This window comes from Podarcis pityusensis, assembly GCF_964106645.2.
Source record: "Podarcis pityusensis genome assembly, chromosome: 1".
Lineage (NCBI taxonomy): Eukaryota > Metazoa > Chordata > Lepidosauria > Squamata > Lacertidae > Podarcis > Podarcis pityusensis.
The window spans coordinates 82,516,971-82,537,224 of NC_138028.1; the positions used below are offsets into that span (position 1 = coordinate 82,516,971).

Genomic DNA, 20,254 nt, shown 5'->3' on the forward strand with positions numbered 1-20,254 from the left:
CGACCTGCTTTAATCACACCCATTCGCCACCACAATCCCTTAAAAGAAATTGATGTCAAATGATGTTATATCAAGAAAAGTACCTCCAAGAATGTAGAGTACTTTACCCTGGGGGTGGGGGCAGAGTGCTGGTCCCCACACACCTCAAATTAAAAAGCAGAAGCTTACAGTGACTATTACCACTCCACAACAATATGCTGAGACTTCATGCCTACCTTTCACCACTGGTGAAGTACAGTCGTACCTCGGGTTACAGACGCTTCAGGTTACAGACTCCGCTAACCCAGAAATAGTGCTTCAGGTTAAGAACTTTGCTTCAGGATGAAAACAGAAATCGTGCTCCGGCAGCGCAAGGCCCCATTAGCTAAAGTGGTGCTTCAGGTTAAGAACAGTTTCAGGTTAAGAACGGACCTCTGGAACGAATTAAGTTCTTAACCCGAGGTACCCCTCGGCATGCCATGACTTCACCAGCCACTGAAACAGGAACCTTTAGTTTCTCTTCAAGTGCCCTAATAGATCTTAGCATGCTACCAGAAGCACATAATTGCAACACATTATATGTGGAGCTGCCTTTGAAGACTTACTAAAAACCTCAGAACACAGCTGCTTGACTATTAACTAAGAGTAGCCTTGGAAAGCCCCTCTTGCCAGTTTTGAAACAACTTCCCTGACTGCCAGCCCATTTCCAAGCACAATTCAAAGTGCACAATGTAAAGCCCTACCTTTGACCACAAGAATCTGCCTGTTTGTTAACCACCTTTGGAGCCCTTGCCTTCCGAGGTGAGGCAGCTGGCTGTAGTACCCCAGCTTTGGAACACAAGCATTGCCTGGCATTTACTCTTAGGTCTTCTCAGTGTTAGGCAGAGACCTTTTTATCCTCCCAGACCTTTTTAAATGTCAGCTTACACATTTTTCTTCTGCTACTGTTTCAGTTTGTAGGTTTGGCTGCCATGCTGCTTTACTCTTTTAATTGGCTTCACTTGGCCGCGAGCTGCCCTGAAAGCTCTTGCTGAAGGGTAGGGCAGACATCTGCTATATGTACACAAAAACAAAATGTCTTTTCCTAAGAAGCGACTGCCTATCCTTCTGACTCGGGCTTCCCCTTTGGCTGAGGCTGCCTTTGTTCTGCCATTCAAATTCAAAAAGGAGAAATTCTAGAGAAAAGAAATGAAGAAATACTAACGTAGTGCCTTCCCTAAAGTCACTTCTGTTTGCTAGCCAAAGAAATGAAGCCCTTCAGTTCAGTGTAAGGCCTAAGGCCAGAATGGAGAACCTGTGGCCATCCAGATGTTGTTGGCTTCCAACTTCCACCAGCTCCTGCCAGCATGGCCAATGGTCAGGGATGTAGTTCACAACATCTGGAAGGTACCATGTGGGCTATCCCACTATTTTCCTTTGTTCTAAAGGGCAGGGCACTTGCCCATACAAACAGTCATTTGCCTGGACATGTAAGAAGAGCTATTATTTAAACTTCATAAGGCATGCTTCTGGAGCCACAAGTTCAAAAACTTACAACATTTAAAAACAACTAAGGCTGCAAGCCAAGCCACACTTAGCAGAGAACAAGTTCAACTTAGCTCAGAGGGAAGGGCAGCAGAATCTTAACCATGTCTACGCAGAAGTAAGTCCTATTAAATTAAGTGAAGCTGACTCCCAGGTGAGTAAGGTTAGGACTTCAGTCTTTTTTCCAAGCAGCCATAGAACTTTAGCTGGTACCATAATTGGCTGGAAAGTTAAAGAAATAGCTAACATCTCAGTAGTTGGCTTTTTAGCTGTCAGCTTCCACTAGTTAACTTTTAAAAACTTTTTTTTAATTACCATATAAACTGTTCTAAAAATGATTTTCAAAGTATAAGTTTAAAAGTTTTGTATAAGCTGAAACACAGCTTTCCCAGAGTTTTATCTGACACAGACCACTCTATGACTTAAAGGAACATTGTAATTCCATATAATAAAAACTCTAGAGCTTCTTGTTTGAGAGACAGAGAGTAGTGTATCTTCTATGAGAAAAGGGTCAGATCCACACCATATATTTAAACCACTTTAACAGTCATGGAAAGCCTGGCTTGTTTTGAGGGTGCTAGGAATTGTGGCTGTGTTAGGTCAGCACTCTTAAACTACAGTTCCCAGTGGTATAATAGTGTTTTAAATGTATGCAGTGTATGTGACCATGATCTCTTAAGAACTGTAAGTCCCCAAGTTCCTTAATTCAGGCTGGCATTTTTTAAAAAAAATATTCTATAGCTTTCTGTGAAACTAATATGCTTGATCAACAATGGAAATAATCCACAATTCAAGCACACAGCTTCCCCCAAAGAATCCTGGGAACTGTAGTTTGTTCAGGGTGCTGGGAATTGGAGATCTGTGGGGGGTCAATTACAGTTCCCATTATTCCTTTGAGGGGGGTAAATGTATGGTGTGGGTGTGACTTGTCAAAGGGTCTTCATGCAGCAAACCTGGGACAGAATAGAGTTGGAAATTCATGGAATAGAACAGAAGCCACTGCTGTCACAGATGGACCACAGTGTTCTCAGTGGACAACATGAGTTTTAGAAGAACAAAAGGATAAGAAGGACAAACAAGTACTGATGATCAGAGGTGAAGAGCTTCTCTGATTTCCTTAAAGGAAACAACCACCAAGATAGGTGGGGCAGGTTAGAACAGTTTACCAGAGGCTAGGATTTGTTGATGCCGTTTTTTGTTGAAGTTGGCAAGCCTACAGAGAAGGGAGAGAGAAAGCATACACAGGTCACCAAGTCACCCTAAAGATATCACACACACACACACACACACACACACACACACACACTGCTTCCCACTTTGGGACCTAGATGCTTTTAACAAACAGATCCAAAGGACTACCAACCCCACATATTCAAAAGTTATGAGCCGTGACATCAGCATGTAAAAATAATTATACTAAATAGCTGCAAATTGAGATAAACACTGAGCACAGCTCTTTTGAACCAATTACATTCCGGGTGGCAATCTTTCTCCATGCATGCAAATATAAGCTTGGGAGTTTTGTTTCTTTTCAAATAAAAGCCGAGATCCTCCTGATTTTAGGATTAACAAAGCCAGGGAAAGCCCTAAACCACAACATCTGCAATAATATCATGATAGCTGCCAGGCCCATTGATTCCTTTTGGTTGCTATTAGAGGAGAGGAGAGTTGTCAGCTCTCACAATGGGACAAGAAGCACAGCACACTTTACGAAGGGAACTTAAGACCCCTTCAGATGGCCTTTATATTTCATATTTATAATCATTTGTGCACATGCTGCTATCAGACCAGTCACATGTGATTCCAACTGCAATACTGTTTGAGCCTGCAAAAGTTCTGGGGGTGCTCACACTCCTTCATTCCAAATCAGTGCGCATATCCCATAACTTTCTGCAGAAACTCCATGGCTTTTTAACACCACAAATGTTCTGGTTTATTCTTCTCCTGCTTTTGCTATGCTATAGCCCCACTGGAGTGCAATAAAATTTGTGGCACTGGGTGAGCATCACAGAACAAGCCGACACACACATAGTTTGAGCACAGTCAAAAGCTGCCATATGGGGAACTTTCAAGGGACAGCTTCTACTACAGTTGCCCACAGCTGAACTAGGCCATTACCAAGCCAGAATGAAATGCAACTAAGACCCTATTCAGGCATTCTGCTTGTGTGTAAAATTGATCCCACCAAGCTCTGCTTCCCTGTTGCCGGACTTGTCACCTTCCAACTTGAGAAGGTGAAAGCTCTGATGCCCTTCCCTACTTCCCAGAAACCTGGTCATACAGCACACTACTGTCACATTCACACCGCACATTCAAAGTGCATGGCTTTCCCATGAAAAATCCTGGAAACTGTCGTTTGCTAAGGGTTTGGGGATTTGTAGCTCTGTGAGGGGTAAACTACAGTTCTGACGATTTGGGGGTGGGGAGAGGAAGCTAGATATGGTGTTGAAGGTAGCTAAAATCCCACTTGAGACCTTTGCCCTCCATGAACAGCAAGGTAATGGTGGGGAGGGCGAGATTCAGAGGCTTGTCCCCCACTTGGGTATGTAGGTTTTACCTGTGAGCACAGCTCTTGAATGGGGCTTATGTCTCTAACAGGGAGAACCTACGTGCTGAGAGTCCCTCCTCAACACATCCGCCTCCTGGGAAGAGCTCTTCCTTCAGGAAAAGAATCTGCAAGCTGTTCTCTGGAAACGCTCCCCCTCCCCTCGGTTAAGATCTCCCCCTGTCCGTTTGGGACTTGAGTCTGCTGAGGAATAAAAATAAAATTAATCCCCTTCTCTCTCCCAAGCGTTTTATCTCCTCTGGCCCTGGCTGATGGCTTTATAATCCTGACTAAATCCCTGTCACTCCCTCTCCCTTGCTCCCTTTGCCCTGCCCCCATTTCTTTTGAATCATGGGCGGAGAAACAACCAAGTCTCTCTCACAGGCGGGAAACATGGCTCTTTCCTTAAAGATGGGGAAGGGGACAGCCCACACTGTCCCAAAAGTCATGGGACAAGGAAGAGTAACCCTGCTCTAGTTAGGTGAAACGCAGGTGATTCACCTCACAGACCTCACTTCCCTAGGGACAAGGTCACATTGGGTCTTTTGAAGGAGAGGTGGGCCTTAAAGGAATACCTCCCCTTAAAAAAATACTGGGAAATCATTATATAACCTTTGTGACCCACCAGTTCCAAAAAACCCACCTTAGATTTACACTAGAATATAGCAAATGCAGGCCTATACTCTGCATTTCCCAACTTGGTCACAATAGACACAAACAAGAGATGTTTTTTTGGGGGGTGAGGTCCCTAGCAATTGCTCAAATCTTTATTAAAAAAAACCCCACTTCATTCTTTCAGAACTGGGCCATAGCATACAATGATTTTTATTTAAAAACATACACATGGCAGGAAAAGAGGCACGAGAAGCAGCTGCTGCAACATTTGATTCCAACTGAAAATCGGAAACAATGCCTTATCTCTCAGAAATGAACATATCATTTCGGGGAAAACCATCACAGAGCTAAGGAAGCCCTCTTGGTTTTGGGGGCAAAAAGAGCTTTAGTATAGAAATGTAATAATAAAATAAAGCAAAACTTAATATCCGGTTCTCTGGCAAAGCATATCTGGATTAGGAAAGACAACCAGTCAGAGATGTATTAAATCTGACTTTGTTCTAACAGCCTAATAACCACACACGCATCCAGTATTGGCAATGGAAACTGAGGCCCAGGAGCACAACTTATTGACAAAGATCTCACTTCAAAGCTCTAGCTCTGCAGGTAAGAAGTCTAATAGACTGGCCCAGATGGGAAAAGGCATCTTCTGTCTCTTTATATATAGCACAACACAGAAAAAAGAGTAAAAGCAGTTTTGCAGCTCATTCTGCTATCCCCAGTCCAAAGCCATAATGGTGTCATTGATAAAAAAGGAAGTTTCTATTACAGAGCCTTTCCTTACTGACTACCTGGCACCTTTCAAGGGGGATCCGTCATCATAGCAGTATTTCTTCTATTGTATTATTGACAAACTGGCTGATGCTTAAGTTCACCTTTAAAAACCTGTCTCCCAATGAAATAGAAAAAGAGCATAACATTCACCACCACTTCTCTCCAAGGTAAAGCAAGGAGGACTTATGGAACATATTCCCCTTTGTTGTAAAGTAAGGAACGAAAGCTCAGTTCTCTCTGGTTCATAGTATTGCTACTTCCCAGCCTGGAGCAATCACAGACCAAGAACAGAAACCTACACTCCCGGAAATCCAGAGATTACTGTCAAGGTTGTGTCATCTCCCCCAATTCCATTCACACACAGAAAAGAAGATAATTCAGCATCCTGACAATGTCAGCTTTCCCCCTTTCTTTTTTAAAAGAATGTTTTTCATCTTTAAGTAACAAACTGTGTGTGTGTGTGTGTGTGTGTGCGCGCGCGCATGTGCGTGTGTAATGTCCAGTAAAGTTTTCAAAAGCCAGGAAAAGGTTCTGTTAGCAGCCAGGGAATGGGACATCAGTACATTGCAGAGTTCACTGCATTCTCCCTTGACTTGCAAAAGCATAAAAAATTATGCGAACTGAGATAATAGGTGCAAGTTTGCATAATTTGCGCAAGTTACAGAATCCAGGTTGCTTCAGTGCACTTTTTTTTTTTTTTTTTAATTAACGAAGAGCACACACAATCCAGAGAGCTCCCCTCTGGATACAATTTTTTCCCCAATTTTACAAGCAGGGGGACATCACAGTTAGCAGCCTCCAAGGGCTCTCGTGGCACCTCATACAGGAATAGATTTATTGTGGCACAGCAGAAGGCTTTGTTAGTAGGTGATGGCATAATATGCTGGAGGGTGGAACAAGCGCCAACAATGTCTTTATATGGTCTACACAGGACGAACAGGACGAATTTACACAAAAGAATGAATGGGCAAAACCCTGGCATTAAACAACTCAATATATTTAAAAACTCAAAAATAGAGGAATATTTTACTGCAGGACATTTTGATGCTGACCCAGAAGTCACCATTATTTGAAAACCATTGTACAAAGGAAGACAGCAGAAAGCACCAGCATGAAACTGATCCACCAAGGTTCATCAGCAAATTTGATTCCACTGATTTAGGTCTTCATCAAGACCATGGGTTTTTCTCCCATTATGGACATTACGCTACCACAGCAGAGCTGGGAAATAGCATACCAATTACTACCACTGGTAATAGACTATTTTGTATCAGTTTGAACTTCACATACAGATGCCACAGGCTTGCAATCTCTCTCAAGGTCCCATTCCTGCCCCCTGCTGTTGCACCTCTGAGTGTAACACCTCATGGACCTGCACCCACCAAAAACAGTAGCCATGTTATCCTTTCTGATATCCCAAGACTCCCGCCCTTCATTGTTTTTGCCACAATAGACTCGCATAGTTATTGTTCTGGAATTCACAACAGAAAAGGGTAGTGACATCTCTTCTGATATGACAAGGCCACAGGCCCCTCATTTCCTTATGCTGCAGTCTGGTATTAGTTTCTAGCATTAGACAAGTTCTAGTTCAGTTTCAAAGTCGTTCAGATATTTCAGCTCAGCAGTGCTACTGCCCCTCAGCAGTGTTGGGTGTGTGTGTGTGTGTGTGTGTGTGTGTGTGGAAAGCAAGGTATGCCTGTGAAACCTGAAGTTTGACTTCATCTGTTTGACATTTCTATTTAACCTGTGTCACTTGAACTGGAAAAATAAGCCAGATAAGCGTTCTATATTCTCTCTTATCGGAGGCATAACAAAGGTCCCAAGCTAGGACCAGCCCCACCCATTGAAGACTCTTGCCATAACCCCCCTCACTGGATTGTCAGCCTTATCTTCCCGACTGAGTTTCTCTTTTCCCGGTTCTGTCTGCTGCCACTTATCTCCAATCACATGGCCACAGCTCAATCCCAGGTCATATGAAGTGTGAAATCATTACTGCCTGCTCATAAGCAGAACCTATTTGTAAACCACTTTGAGGTATTTTTATTTTATTTTTTACAGTCTAGCAATATATAAATTTTATGAAACAATCTAGCAATATATTGTATACAGTCTAGCAATATATAAATTTTATGAAACAATAAATAAACAAAGTAACTTTTGGTGCCACTTGCTACTTCCCTCCACCAGATTAGTTTACAGAAAAATGGGCAAGATGTATCTAGGAGTTATTCCTCATTCAAGGGGGACACAGTATATATACCCCTCAGAATATTTACGTGGTCGAATGACTTTTGCACTACAAGCTTTGGCAATATTTCAACTGAACTTGTCACAATCCCTCAAACCTCTTTTTCTGGCTTAAAACAAAAATAAAAAATGAATCTGACACGAGTTTGTAGAATATGGGCAAACACCATTTTCTCATGACCAAGTTGCAGCAGCCAGCCCTTCGTACATTTCAAATTCAGGGGCACTGGCAGTGTTTCTCCAGGCAGAGCTGAGCACCTCTCTCTCTCTCCTAGTCAAGCCATGCCTGTGGCACTAGCCCACTTTTGGCATCTTGCCAGCCTTCTTTCTGGCTAAGCTCTACATTTCATAACTCTGCAAGAGCAAGGAGAAGGGGCATGGTGGCACAGCTACAATTTCCACAGCATCCTTCCTCGACAATTAGGCAACTGGTTAGTCCCAACAGGCAAGGAGCTTTTGTTGCGCTGGAAAGTGGGAGATGAAATAGAATCAAACTCTGCACCCAAAGCAAGCACAAACGTAAGTGCCCCTTTCCATTATTGTCATTTACATGGTGTAAGAGAAACCAACGGGTTTTGAACCAGGCCTTTCCATCAGCTGTGAAAGGAGGCGCATGTCTAGGCCTTTACTTAGCCTGGCACACATTGAACTAGTTAACACCTTCTGGCAATAAAATCTGTGAGGGTCCCACCTTGTTAAGATCACACTATGTGCAGCCCCTTCACAGGTACAAGCAACTCTGCAAGGATGGTGCACTTTGCGAGAATCGCAGTGAAACTCTCATTGCAAGCTAGCTTTGTGTATTTTATATACAGCTGAAAGGTTAATTTAGGAAACTGGCTTACTTGTCTAAGAAAAAGTCACGTTCTGAGAGAATGTGCATTATGTTCTGCCTACAGTGACCCAAAAGTATGAATGGAGGAACACTCTTTTTCGAATAAGGGCTCCTCCACAGCAGCTATAAGTCCCTGAGGGTTATGTTTCAGGTTATATGAATTTAGTACCGAAGCCCAAAGTGCCGATCCCTTTCAAGACATCTTGCACAGCCATGTCCTGGGGCACATGTTTTAGTGGAAAGTCTGTGTGCATGGGTGGGGAAAGAGAGAGAGGAGTGTCACATGGAGGGAAACCAAAAGGAGGAAGTGACTAACTCCAGTTTTCTTCATGCAACATGTGGGGGGAGTAGAGGAAAAGGAGACCCCCAACTCCTTCCAAGAATCATCTTCTCAAATCTGCCCCTCCATTAATTCTCTTCAAACCTCAGGAAACGACTCCTTTCCCATTCCTCCCAGCCAGCTTTTCACATTGCTCTGTTGTTTTTAACACGCACATCGAAACTGTGCACACACAAATGCATATTCAACTGCCCCACCTTACAAGTACATGTGCCAAGGATTTGACAGTTGCTGTAGCTCCCAAATGTGCCGCTGTGCCTGTGCAAGCTGCAATAAACATATTTGCTGCTGTGTAGTATTTACAACAGTGCCTAGTCTCACAACCCTTTGCTTCTGCTGTCAGGTGGAAGCAAATTCACCTTTCTGGTCCCTCTGTCAGGTAAAGCTTATAACCTGCTGCTGCTATTGGACTGTAAGCCTCCTCTCTCCCCACCAAACCTCACCCCCCCACACACTTTTGAAAAACTTCATTTTTACTTCAAAATAAGTTTAAGCACTTCTGCTCCCACAGTGTGGACAGCAGATCCACTCAACCTACTTCTGCTTGTGGGGAATACAACCAACAAGGGGTGGGACAGCAGGTGCAGCTGAATTATATCATGGTGAGCTACATTTATATCCTGCATTTCCTCCAAGGAACTCAAGGAAGCACATATGGCTCCTCCACGAACCATTTATTATAGGGTCACAAACCGGCTAACCCCTCTCTCCATTTTAATCCTCACAACAACCCTGAGAGGTAGGCTAGGCTTAAAAACAGTGACTGGCCCAAGGTCACCCAGTGAGTCTCATGGGCAAATGGGGATCTGAATCTGGGTCAAAGTCCAACGCTGTACCCACTAACAGGATCCCTCACTATACAGCCCCCCCCCCATCTTCAAAATAGACCTGGCCTCGTTGGTTTAGCCCCCCTGGTGGAGCTTCGCCCTTTCCTTTTACGCTGCTAATACCTTCCCGAAGCTCGATCCCCTCCCTGTTTACTCGGGAGTAAGCTCGGCGGCGCTCAATGGAGCCCAAGCATTACACCCTGCGAGGAGGAGAAGGAAAGGAGGCTCCCCACTCACCGACTTCAGTTGCTCCAGCCGGTCCTTCATTTTGGACAGGTGCTGCTGTGGCTCCTCCTCCTTCTGCTGTTCTCTCCAGGTGAAGCCGGGATCCCCGCCGAAACTCCGCACGGGGAGGAGGGCTTCTCCAGGAAGTGGAGTCCCAGCCCAGAGGGAAGGTTCCTCTTCCTCCTCCTCGCCCCGATCGCTAGCAGGGACGCGCGAGTTTCATCCGTGCAAAGGCTGGGAGGGACACACACCACGCACGCTCACATCCCTTCCTCCCGCGAAGCTAAATCTGTCTCTCCCCCGCCCCCCGTGTGTGTGTCTGATCCTCAGGCGCTGAGCTGGCCGCAGCTGCTAATCCGCCGCGACATCCGCGGAGGGGAGGCAAGAGGGGAGGGGACGGGAGCACAGGCGCCGCCCACTTTTACCTGGGCAGAAATCGCTCTTAAAGAGACATCGTCGCACACCCTCCTTTCTTTGTTTTTTAAACATATTTTTAATTGAAGATTTCTTGGTTTACAAAAGTATGTGCAATGTCTCTTTTTTCAAGTGACATTTTCTCCATATCAGTTTCATTTGGTACGCAACTGAGACCCTACCATAGCTGTCAACTTTTCCCTTTTCTTGCGAGGAATCCTATTCGGAATAAGGGGATTTCCCTTAAAAAAAGGAAAAAGTTGACAGCTATGGACCCTACCTGCCTGCAGATTGTCTCTCCAGAGTGGTGCATGCTCTGGTTATCTCCCGCTTGGACTACTGCAATGCGCTCTACGTGGGGCTACCTTTGAAGGTGACCCGGAAACTACAACTAATCCAGAATGCGGCAACTACACTGGGGACTGGGAGTGGCCGCCGAGACCACATAACATCGGTCTTGAAAGACCTATGTTGGCTCTGAGTATGTTTTCGAGCACAATTCAAAGTGTTGGTGCTGACCTTTAAAGCCCTAAACGGCCTCAGCCCAGTATACCTGAAGGAGCGTCTCCACCTCCATCATTCTGCCCGGACACTGAGGTCCAGCGCCAAGGGCCTTCTGGTGGTTCCCTCACTGTGAGAAGCAAAGTTACAGGGAACCAGGCAGAGGGCCTACTCGGTAGTGGTGCCTGCCCCATGGAACGCCCTCCCACCAGATGTCAAGGAAATAAACAACTACAGTATCTGACTTTTAGAAGACATCTGAAGGCAGCCCTGTTTAGGAAAGCTTTTAATATTTGATGAATTATTGTATTTTAATATTTTGTTGGAAGCCGCCCAAAGTGGCTGGGGAAATCCAGCCAGATTGGCAAGTATAAATAACTAAATTATTATTATTATTATTATTATTATTATTATTATTTGTTGAGACATTAGTGTTACATTAGGAAAAAAAGGGGGAAAGAGGTGGAGGGGCCATGGTGAGTGGGGGTGGGGTGGTGATGCTTCTATTCTACTTAATGTATGTGTGGGATTTTGTGTCAGCATCTTACTATTCGCTTGTGTTCCTTTGGTGGTGAGAGAGGTTGGGGTTGGCCTAGGGTGTGGTTGTTTGTGATTGGCTGTGGTCATCTTTGTTTTCATGTGTGAGTGGGGGGTGGGGTGGGCATTTTTGAATAAGGTTAACCATATTGATTTATATGCTGTTGGTGGATTCTTGTCGTTGTCTTGTTGAGCTGTGTATGTGATAAAGGGGAGCCATACCAGGGTGAAGGTGTCTTCTTCTATTTGTCCCCATGTCAGTTTCAGTTTATTGGTTAGTTTTTCTAATAAGGCTGTTTCCCATACTATTTGGTACCATTGGTCCATGCTTACTCCTGACAGGTCTCTCCAGTGTCTGGCTATGATGTTTCTGGCTGCTGAGAGTAGGTGGGTTATGAGCTCTTTATGATGTGAGTGGGCATTATTATTTTGGAAGATATTTAGTAGGGCCAGTTCTGGGGTGACTTCTAATACTTACTTAGCTATTTTGCATATTTCTTGTATGATTGTTGTCCAGAATAGTTGGATTTGGGGGCATTCCCGCCACATGCGGAGGTATGTGCCTGTGGAGCACACCCTCATTTTCTTAGAACAACAGAACTGTAGTTGGAAGGGACCACGAGGGTCATCTAGTCTACCCCCTGCAATGCAGGGATCTTTGGTCCAACGCAGAGCTTGAACCCATGACCCTGAGATTAAGAGTCTTGTGTTCTAACGATGGATTTGGTTTTCTCAGTCGAGCCTGTATCAGGGAGCTTATAGGTTTCCCCACTATTCCCACCACCACCCAGGAACCGTGATTTGCATCTAAGGAAAGTGTAAAAAAATGCATGGCTTCAGCTGGGAGATCGTTCAGCAAAAGTCTTCTCGGACTGCTGTTTGCTTCCTCCGGTTTTTATTTTATTTTACCAAAGTAGCATAAGAAGGGCCCTTCCTGGTAGAGCAGAGTTTCTCAAACTTGGGTCTCCAGCTGTTTTGGGGCTCCCATCAGCCCTAGCTAGCAGGACCAGTGTTCAGGGATGATGGGAACTGTAGTCCAAAAATAGCTGGAGACCCAAGTTTGGGAAACCCCGTTGTAGAGCTAGCTGTCCAAAAGGACTGAGACCAGAGGAAGAAGAAGAAAAGGGTGCAAAAACGCAGCAGCAACGTTTGTTTTGTTTCACATGCATTGATGGGTATAAGGCACTTTTGGAAAGAGAGCTCCAGTCCAGGCGTAAAGAATAGCAGGGGAGAATCGATGGGGTCGTTGAAGGCAGAGTGGCAAACTTGTGGCACTCCAAACATCCTCAATTCCATCTCCCATCAGTCCCAGCCTGCAAGGACAGTGGTCAGGGATAGTGGAAGTTGGAGGCCCATTCCCAGTTAAAGGGAGTATTGGATTTGGAAATACAAGTCAGAAGGCTCCCTGGTTTGCCTTCCACAACACACTAATCTTTCGCATTCCCTACCTTACAGGGTTGCTGTAATAATGAAATGGCGCTCTTTGGTAGAGAAATGAGATATAATACATTTTGGCTTTCTTCAGCCTTTTAAGTGTATAAACTAAAATAGAGGCAAGGGAGAAGAATCCTTGTTATTGTAATACAACAGATCATGTAAACTTGCCCTGGTGGTAATCACAATTCACAGAGATGCTAGCAGACAAGGTCCAGGTGCAGACCAGCGTTCCTTAAAGTTTATTCCTCTGCTGAGATCACTATGATCCCGTGTTATGTTGCTATTGCACTGCTGCAAATCTACTGTTACAAAATTCATTATTCACTCACCCATTCTCCACACTGCAAATTAAACTCCGTTGGGACTGCCAAGCTGGGGAAATTGTTAGAAAGCTGAAAATTCTTAGACAAACAATTACATAGTATGCAAATAATTTGCCTTGAGGCCTTGATAAAAAATCAGGACGCTTACAAGTCTCAGGAAACGTGCAAATTACTGTAATTATATGATGATGCGAAATAACTATGTAGAAATCAGGCATCAAGATTCCTCTGCAGATACCTCTGAAAAGCATTTTCATTTTTTAATATGTGATTTGGTAGACACAGGGTCGACCTGACAAGATTTAAGTTTTAGCTTAGGTGTAAATGGAGATAATCACATAAGCATTTTGTGCTGATCCCCATTCACAGAAAAGGTGGGATGGAACGGAGTTGTATTGATCTTGGGGAAATGCAGAAAGATAAAAGAATATAGGCAATGGGGCTTGCACCTGGTAGACTGTTCCTCTGATGAAGCCATACTGTGTAATAAGTTGCAAAAAAGAATATGTAAATGGCAGTACAGTGGTACCTTGGGTTAAGAACTTAATTCGTTCTGGAGGTCTGTTCTTAACCTGAAGCACCACTTTAGCTAATGGGGCCTCCTGCTGCTGCTGCACCGCCGCTGCACGATTTCTGTTCTCATCCTGAAGCAAAGTTCTTAACCCGAGATAATATTTCTGGGTTAGCGGAGTCTGTAACCTGAAGCGTCTGTAACCCGAGGTACCACTGTATATGAAATAAAACAAGCAGTGTGAACAACGCTCTCCAGCAGTAGGGAGGGAGGGGGCATATTTATGGATACTGTAAACAAGGGGTAAGCAGTGCAGGGCTTCCAAGTGTTGCTGGACTGCAGCTCCTATCATTCATGAGAATTAGCCAGGTTGGCAGGGGCTGATGAGAGTTCTTTTATATATGTATAAATGTTATTTTCTAGTTTTTACAATATAACAAATACACACCTTGCAAACACAAATTTTGAATACAATTCCATATTTTACTTCTCCCCCCCCTTGTGGTTCCTTTTCTACTTTAGATTTTTAACACTGCATATTCCAATTTACTCCATTTTAAAGTTATTGTTGCTTTTATCTTAGTAATATTTTTAACTGCTTGATTTAAATTACTGTAGTCCTACTAATGAACTTACTTGCATGACAGAACTTTTCAGATATTCTACAAATTTTCCCCTTTCTTTAATAATCCCCCCTCTTGGTTTCTTTTTACCTGTCTGGTTAACTTAAACATTATCTTCAGTTCATTATAAATCATTTCCCAGAAAAATTTTGTTCTTTTACAGGTCCACCACATATGATAGAAATTACCTTCCTTTTCTTTACATTTCCAGCATGAATTTGATTTTGATTTACACATTTTTGCAAGTCTACTAGGAGTTAAATACTCATAAAGTTTTCTTTCTATGTGTAACATGCTGTAAAACAGGCACAGGCAAACTCAGCCCTCCAGATGTTTTGGGACTACAACTCCCATGATCCCTAGCTAACAGGACCAGTGGTCAGGGATGATGAGAATTGTAGTCCCAAAACATCTGGAGGGCCGAGTTTGCCTATGACTGCTGCAAAACATGCTGTGAATTTTAAATCTACATTCCACAACTTTTCCCACGCAGCCATTTCAATATTATAACCAATATCCCTTGCCCAGTGGATTTGATGCGAGTTCTATTCCCGAAACATCTAGAAGTTGCCACACTATGGCCAGTGTAAAGATGTCAACAAACTTGGGAAACTTGGGTATCCAGATGTCTGTAAGGTAAATTCTAAAGGTTCAGTACTGTACTTTTCCTGTAAAATGGGGATAATAAGGATGCACGTTATGGAGCTTTTGCATGGCTAAGCGGGAACATAAATTGCTTCATGTGGATAAGGCTATAAATAGCAACCCAGTGCAGAATTTCTGCATAACATCCTGTCTGGTAACTTCCCATTTGAGGCTGAGAGCCTCCTCGGAACTTCCCACACTGATATTCCTATTCCTTACAGCAGGAATGGACAGTGGTGTAATCAGGGATCAAATCATTCTTATGAGGCCATTCTTTTTAACCACACCTTGATTAAAATTTGGTCAAGAAGACAGGCAAATGCACTTTGGGAGGCAGATTCACACACTTTCAGCTGGCAATCCCTGTGCCAGACAACAAATAGTTAACTTTTATGGGCTACCTCACTCTCTTACACAATTAGCTCTTCCTTGAGTAAAAGTCACCAGTAGTAAGGAAACTATGATTTTGGAGGTCGATGTGTGGGATCACCAGATGGGCTTTTATTCAAAGATGTGCTCACTTCAAGGACTGTTTGATTAAAGCTATCAATCTCACCATTAAAATAATGGCCTACATTGTTGAAAAGTTTTCTACGTTTGAAGAGAATTTTATTTGAAGCACATTGTGTTCTGAATTCTCTGAACAAACATTTCCTGGTTTGTATTTCACAATCTCTTATATTTTCAACCAGGATGAGGGAGTACCGACCTAGCTTTTAAGAAAAGAAGCCATATAGAATCCTTGGAAGTCTATAAAGTTTGTATAAAGAAGAGAGCCATTGTGTTAGAATGGCACTCCTTTCACAGAGCTAAGAAAGAATCGTGGAATCCAGAAGCTCAACATTCCATCGCTGGCTGACAAATACTTTGTATAACTTTTGAGTAAAGATGCCATTTTAGCTGTCTGAGAGGCTAACTATTTCACTGCTGATCATTTTAGCAGCGATATTGCCATCTTCCCCGTAGCTTTTTGTAAGAGTATTAATAGGAAACATGTATACTGCATTTTTTTAGAGATTTCAGAATGCTTTCTGCCCTAAATCTCAGTAATCTTTATGACAATCTTGTCAGGCATGCCAGAGTTCTCATAATGAACATGTGGGCTGGAGGCTTCCTGGGGCTACCTAATGTTTGCTATTAAGGTGAGATTTTAACAATAGTCTCCCCAGCTCATGTTTATAGCCACTATCAAACACCACCTTTTGAACATTCATATGAAGACATATTCATCAGGTGAAGTTCCCCCTCATCCTTGTATCTGCATATCATGAAAAGCTCCACCTGCTGGATTTATCTGAAAGGTGTTAAAATGGTCAATAGACTTGCCAGGGGGAAAGTGGATAATTCTAACCTCCATCCCACCTCATGTGTGCTTATTCCTGTACTGAAAGGTGTTCCCCACCCCTTTCCAGGTACCAACTGAGCCAGTTCTCTTGAGCTACTGAGATCTACAATATATTCTAACTTGGACAATGCCTAATTGAATGCCACACGTACAGTTTAAAAAATCTGCAGTCATCCCAATATTTAAGATGTGGAGAAACAGCAAACCTGACATTAGCAGGCAACAAGAAAGTTTTGGGCGAGTGTGCATAATCAACTCAAAATGAATGTTTTAACAGACTTAAATATAAAATTTGCTGTTTGGTGTACCAATTATGGGCATGAAGCTAGGAAGAACAGGATCCATCAGAGCCTAGGAAGTTCTGGTTGCTAATGTGATGCCAGTGGACCCAAAGATGCCACTGAGGACTTCCCATGGGGCCCATGAAGCTGCTGAGCACTGCCTTTCTGCCCTCACTTCGCCTTATGTCATGAGGTGGCAAGAGAGAGAAAGAGAGGGGGAGAGAGAGAGCCCCATGGCACAAAAACATAGATCTAAGGGGTGGATCATAGTTTTTACAAGGGACTCCCTCAAAACTGCCATCAAGTCATAGCTCACCCCTGCATACATATGTGTTCTTGTTGGTGATTTTGTGAAACATCTTGGATGACCTGTGCCTTGCATAAAAGCTTTTCATTGCTGGCAAGCACCAAACCTGATTTTTACGGTGAGCTTTCGTTTGATGGTGGTTTTGGGGGCAGGGCTCTGTATAAAATCATACAAATCCAAGATAACCCATTGCAATTCGATCGGAGCTGACTTTTCCTCAGCTTTGGAAAAACAAAGTGTATGTGCATATGCGCTCTCTCTCTTTCTCTTTGTGTGGTGGGGTGGGGAGAGAAAGGAAAACTGACGGGGGGGGGGGAGGAGAGAAAAAACCACAAGAGGATGTTGCCCACAGCACCCTCTCAAAATTCCAAGTGTGTCCATAGACACAAAAAGGCTGGTGACTCCATATAGGATCTTTCAGGTGGCTTCACAGCTTCCTTCTGGTATTGATGCATTTTGTAAGGCTGCATACACACTACACTTAGGTAGGTTTTACTTTAACCATTTTACTTAGGCAATGTATACAACATACATTTAAAGCACACCCACTCACCCAGAGAATCCTGGGAGCTGTAGTTTGTTATGGGTGCTGGGGGATGTAGCATGGTGAGGGATAAATTGAAGTTCCCATTATTCTTTTGTGTGGGGGGGTGCTGCTTTAAATGTATGGTGTGCTAGAGGAAGGGGCAGAGTTGCCATCTGACTCCAAAGCCAGCCCAATACATTTTACTGCCTGATGTAGAGCAGCAAAAAGAAAAGAAAGGGGGGGGGGCATATAGTAGCACATGAATAACACAGTAAATCAGACAATAATTTCCTTCCATTTAATGTCACTTTCAATATCAGCTACCTAATGCCACTTTTCCATGAGGATGCCCTTAGGGCAGGAAAGAAAGAAAGGCCCACTGCTGTGTCCAGGGCTGAGAGAGAGTCGGTTGTCTTTCTCTGGGCTCAGATTTTATCCATCTTACCCATGGGGGATGTATGTGTCAAAAGTAGATCATGTCAAGTTTTGAAAGAATTTTGAACTTAAAAAAATAGAAATCTCAGTTTATATCACTGCACAACGGTAGGAATTACCCCTAATTCTCTTGTAAATCAGTAAGATTAAGACCACTCCTTTCAGCAGACATTAACATTCTTTATGCTAGTTAAAGGAAGTATATGCAATGGACCTTCTTACAACATTAGGCAACAATATCTGTTTCACTCTTAGATGGCTGGTTTTCAAGCATGTGCTTAGTTTCTTCTCCAATTTTATGTTTCAGTTCCATTATGTGATGGCAAACAAAGAGGAGAAGCAGTCCACTTTCTGCTACAAATAGAAAAGTTTTTTCATATTTACCATGTTGATGACGGCAATATGAAGAACAGAGTCCAGAAATCAAAGGTCAGCCTCTGTAGACAGAACTATCATGACACCTCAAATGCACTAATTTGCACCAGTGCCCGTGGTTCAACCTGTGACTGAGGGTATTTCCAGGCTCTTGCTAGTTTGGGGTGGGATTCCATCACATACTGGCAAACTCAGGTCATGCAATTATAACGGATTGCGAGGTCGTGCACAACAAACCTGCTTCCCCAAAAGATCAGCCTTTTTTTGTGATAAGGGAAGTGAAATGTGGGGAGAACACTTGCTTGGATGCAACTTCATCTAACTTCCCCACAAAAAAATCACCACAAATGCTTATTTAACAGCTAAGGTTGTCTAATGTCCCTGAAAACAAACTAGGACGAATGTTCAATAAACAAAACATTTAGTGATTCGTGTGCATGTGCAAATAAGTCCTCAGCCACATAAAAACCGATGTGTGTTTGGCTGCTTGTATTGTGAATTCCTACCACAGTGCAAAACACATTAGAATATCCCAGGCTCTCACTGGGACAGCACTTCCTTCCTTAGTGTCCTACTGAGTGCGTTCTTTAACTCTTTGTTTCTCATGCTATAGATCAAGGGGTTCAGTACAGGAGTGACAAAGGTGTAGACCACAGACACCACTCGACCTTCCTCCGGCGAGTAGCTGGAGCTGGGACGCAGATATATCAAACTGCCACAGCCATACTGCAGAAGAACAACCATTAAATGGGACGAGCAGGTGGAGAAAGCCCGCTGCCTACCTGAGGCAGAGCGGATGCGCAAGATGGCTGCCACAATGAAGGCATAGGAGACACAAACTAGGAGGAAAGGGGCAGTCAGTATTACGGCGCTGATAATAAAGAGGGCAGTCTGATGGATATGGGTGTCGCTGCATGCGAGCTTCAGGACAGCAGGGAAGTCGCAGAAGAAATGGTCAATCTCCTTATTGCCACAGAACGGAAGGCGCAGTATCAGGATGGAAAGCTGAATGCCAAACACGCCGCTCATGCCTAGCGTCCCAGCTACAAGACTCACACACACCCTCCAGCTCATTATGGTAGTGTAGCGCAGTGGGTGGCAGATTGCCACATAGCGATCATATGCCATAACAGATAGCAGGACGCAGTCGCCACCTCCCAAGAAGATAAAGAAGAACATCTGTGTGCCACATCCTGCCAAAGAGATGGAGACTTTTTGCGCAGAGAGGAGGTTGGCTAGGGTGAGTGGGGCAATGACGCAGGAGTAAGCAATCTCCAGGGCTGCCAGGTTAGCCAAGAAGAAATACATGGGAGTGTGGAGGGAGCGCTCTGTACGGACAATGAACACAACCACAGAGTTTCCCAAAAGGCTGAGTAGGTACAAGACCAAAAAAGTCCAGAAAAGCAACAGCTGCATCTCTGGGACTGTTGAGAAGGGGTGGAAGTAGAAACGGGGCAGGCTAGTGTGGTTTTCACTCTCCATAGGAATTGGTACATATGACCTGGCACGAGATAAAAAGAGAGACTGATGACGGAGAAAGTGATATCACCACCAAGATGTCAACAGGCCACATCCATTTCTAAACATGTACAGTACAATAAACCAAGCAGCCACTGGAGGGCAGACTCCCCCTTTTGCAATAAAGATCTCTGTCTCGCAAGACAACAGCTGTCTTAGAATCATGGAGTCATAGAATTGGAAGGGACGTTAAGAGTCATCTAGTCCCACTTCCTGCAATGCAGTGATCTCAGCTAAAGCATCCAGGACAAAGGGCCATCCAATCTCTGCTTAAAGACCACCTTCTGACAGAATCCATTCTACTGTTGAACAGCTCTTACCATCAGAAAGTTCTTCCTGATGTTTCACCAGATCTCTTTTCTTGTAACTTGAAACCATTGGTTTGGGTCCTAGTCTCCAGAGCAGGAGGAAACAAGCTTGCTCCATCTTCCACGTGGCAGCCCTTTAGATATTTGAAGATAGCTATTATATCTCCTCTCAGTCTCCTCTTTTCCAGGCTAAGCATTCCCAATTCCCTCAACCATTCCTCATAAGACTTGGTTTCTGATCATCTTGGTTGCCCTCC

At 43.8% G+C, this 20,254-nt stretch overlaps 2 protein-coding genes across 4 annotated transcripts in view; both read right to left on the minus strand.

Annotated features, from left to right (window-relative positions):
* STX3 (syntaxin 3) overlaps positions 1–10,293 on the minus strand; it is a 40,891-nt gene extending 30,598 nt beyond the window's left edge. For 2 of the 3 annotated variants that reach the window (XM_080977133.1, XM_080977135.1), the window contains exon 1: positions 9,924–10,292. In XM_080977133.1, coding sequence (XP_080833259.1) covers positions 9,924–9,953 — 30 coding nt within the window. In that variant the 5' untranslated portion in view covers positions 9,954–10,292. Of the gene's footprint in view, positions 1–9,923 lie in introns of all 3 variants that reach the window. The other variant, XM_080977136.1, reaches the window with a different exon arrangement.
* Positions 10,294–18,711: 8,418 nt separating this feature from the next.
* Positions 18,712–19,653, minus strand: LOC308474525 (olfactory receptor 10V1-like; the record flags this gene model as incomplete). Its single annotated transcript, XM_081000937.1, has 1 exon — positions 18,712–19,653. One exon carries the CDS (start codon positions 19,651–19,653, stop codon positions 18,712–18,714), a length of 942 nt encoding a protein of 313 aa, XP_080857063.1.
* Positions 19,654–20,254: the final 601 nt, after the last annotated feature.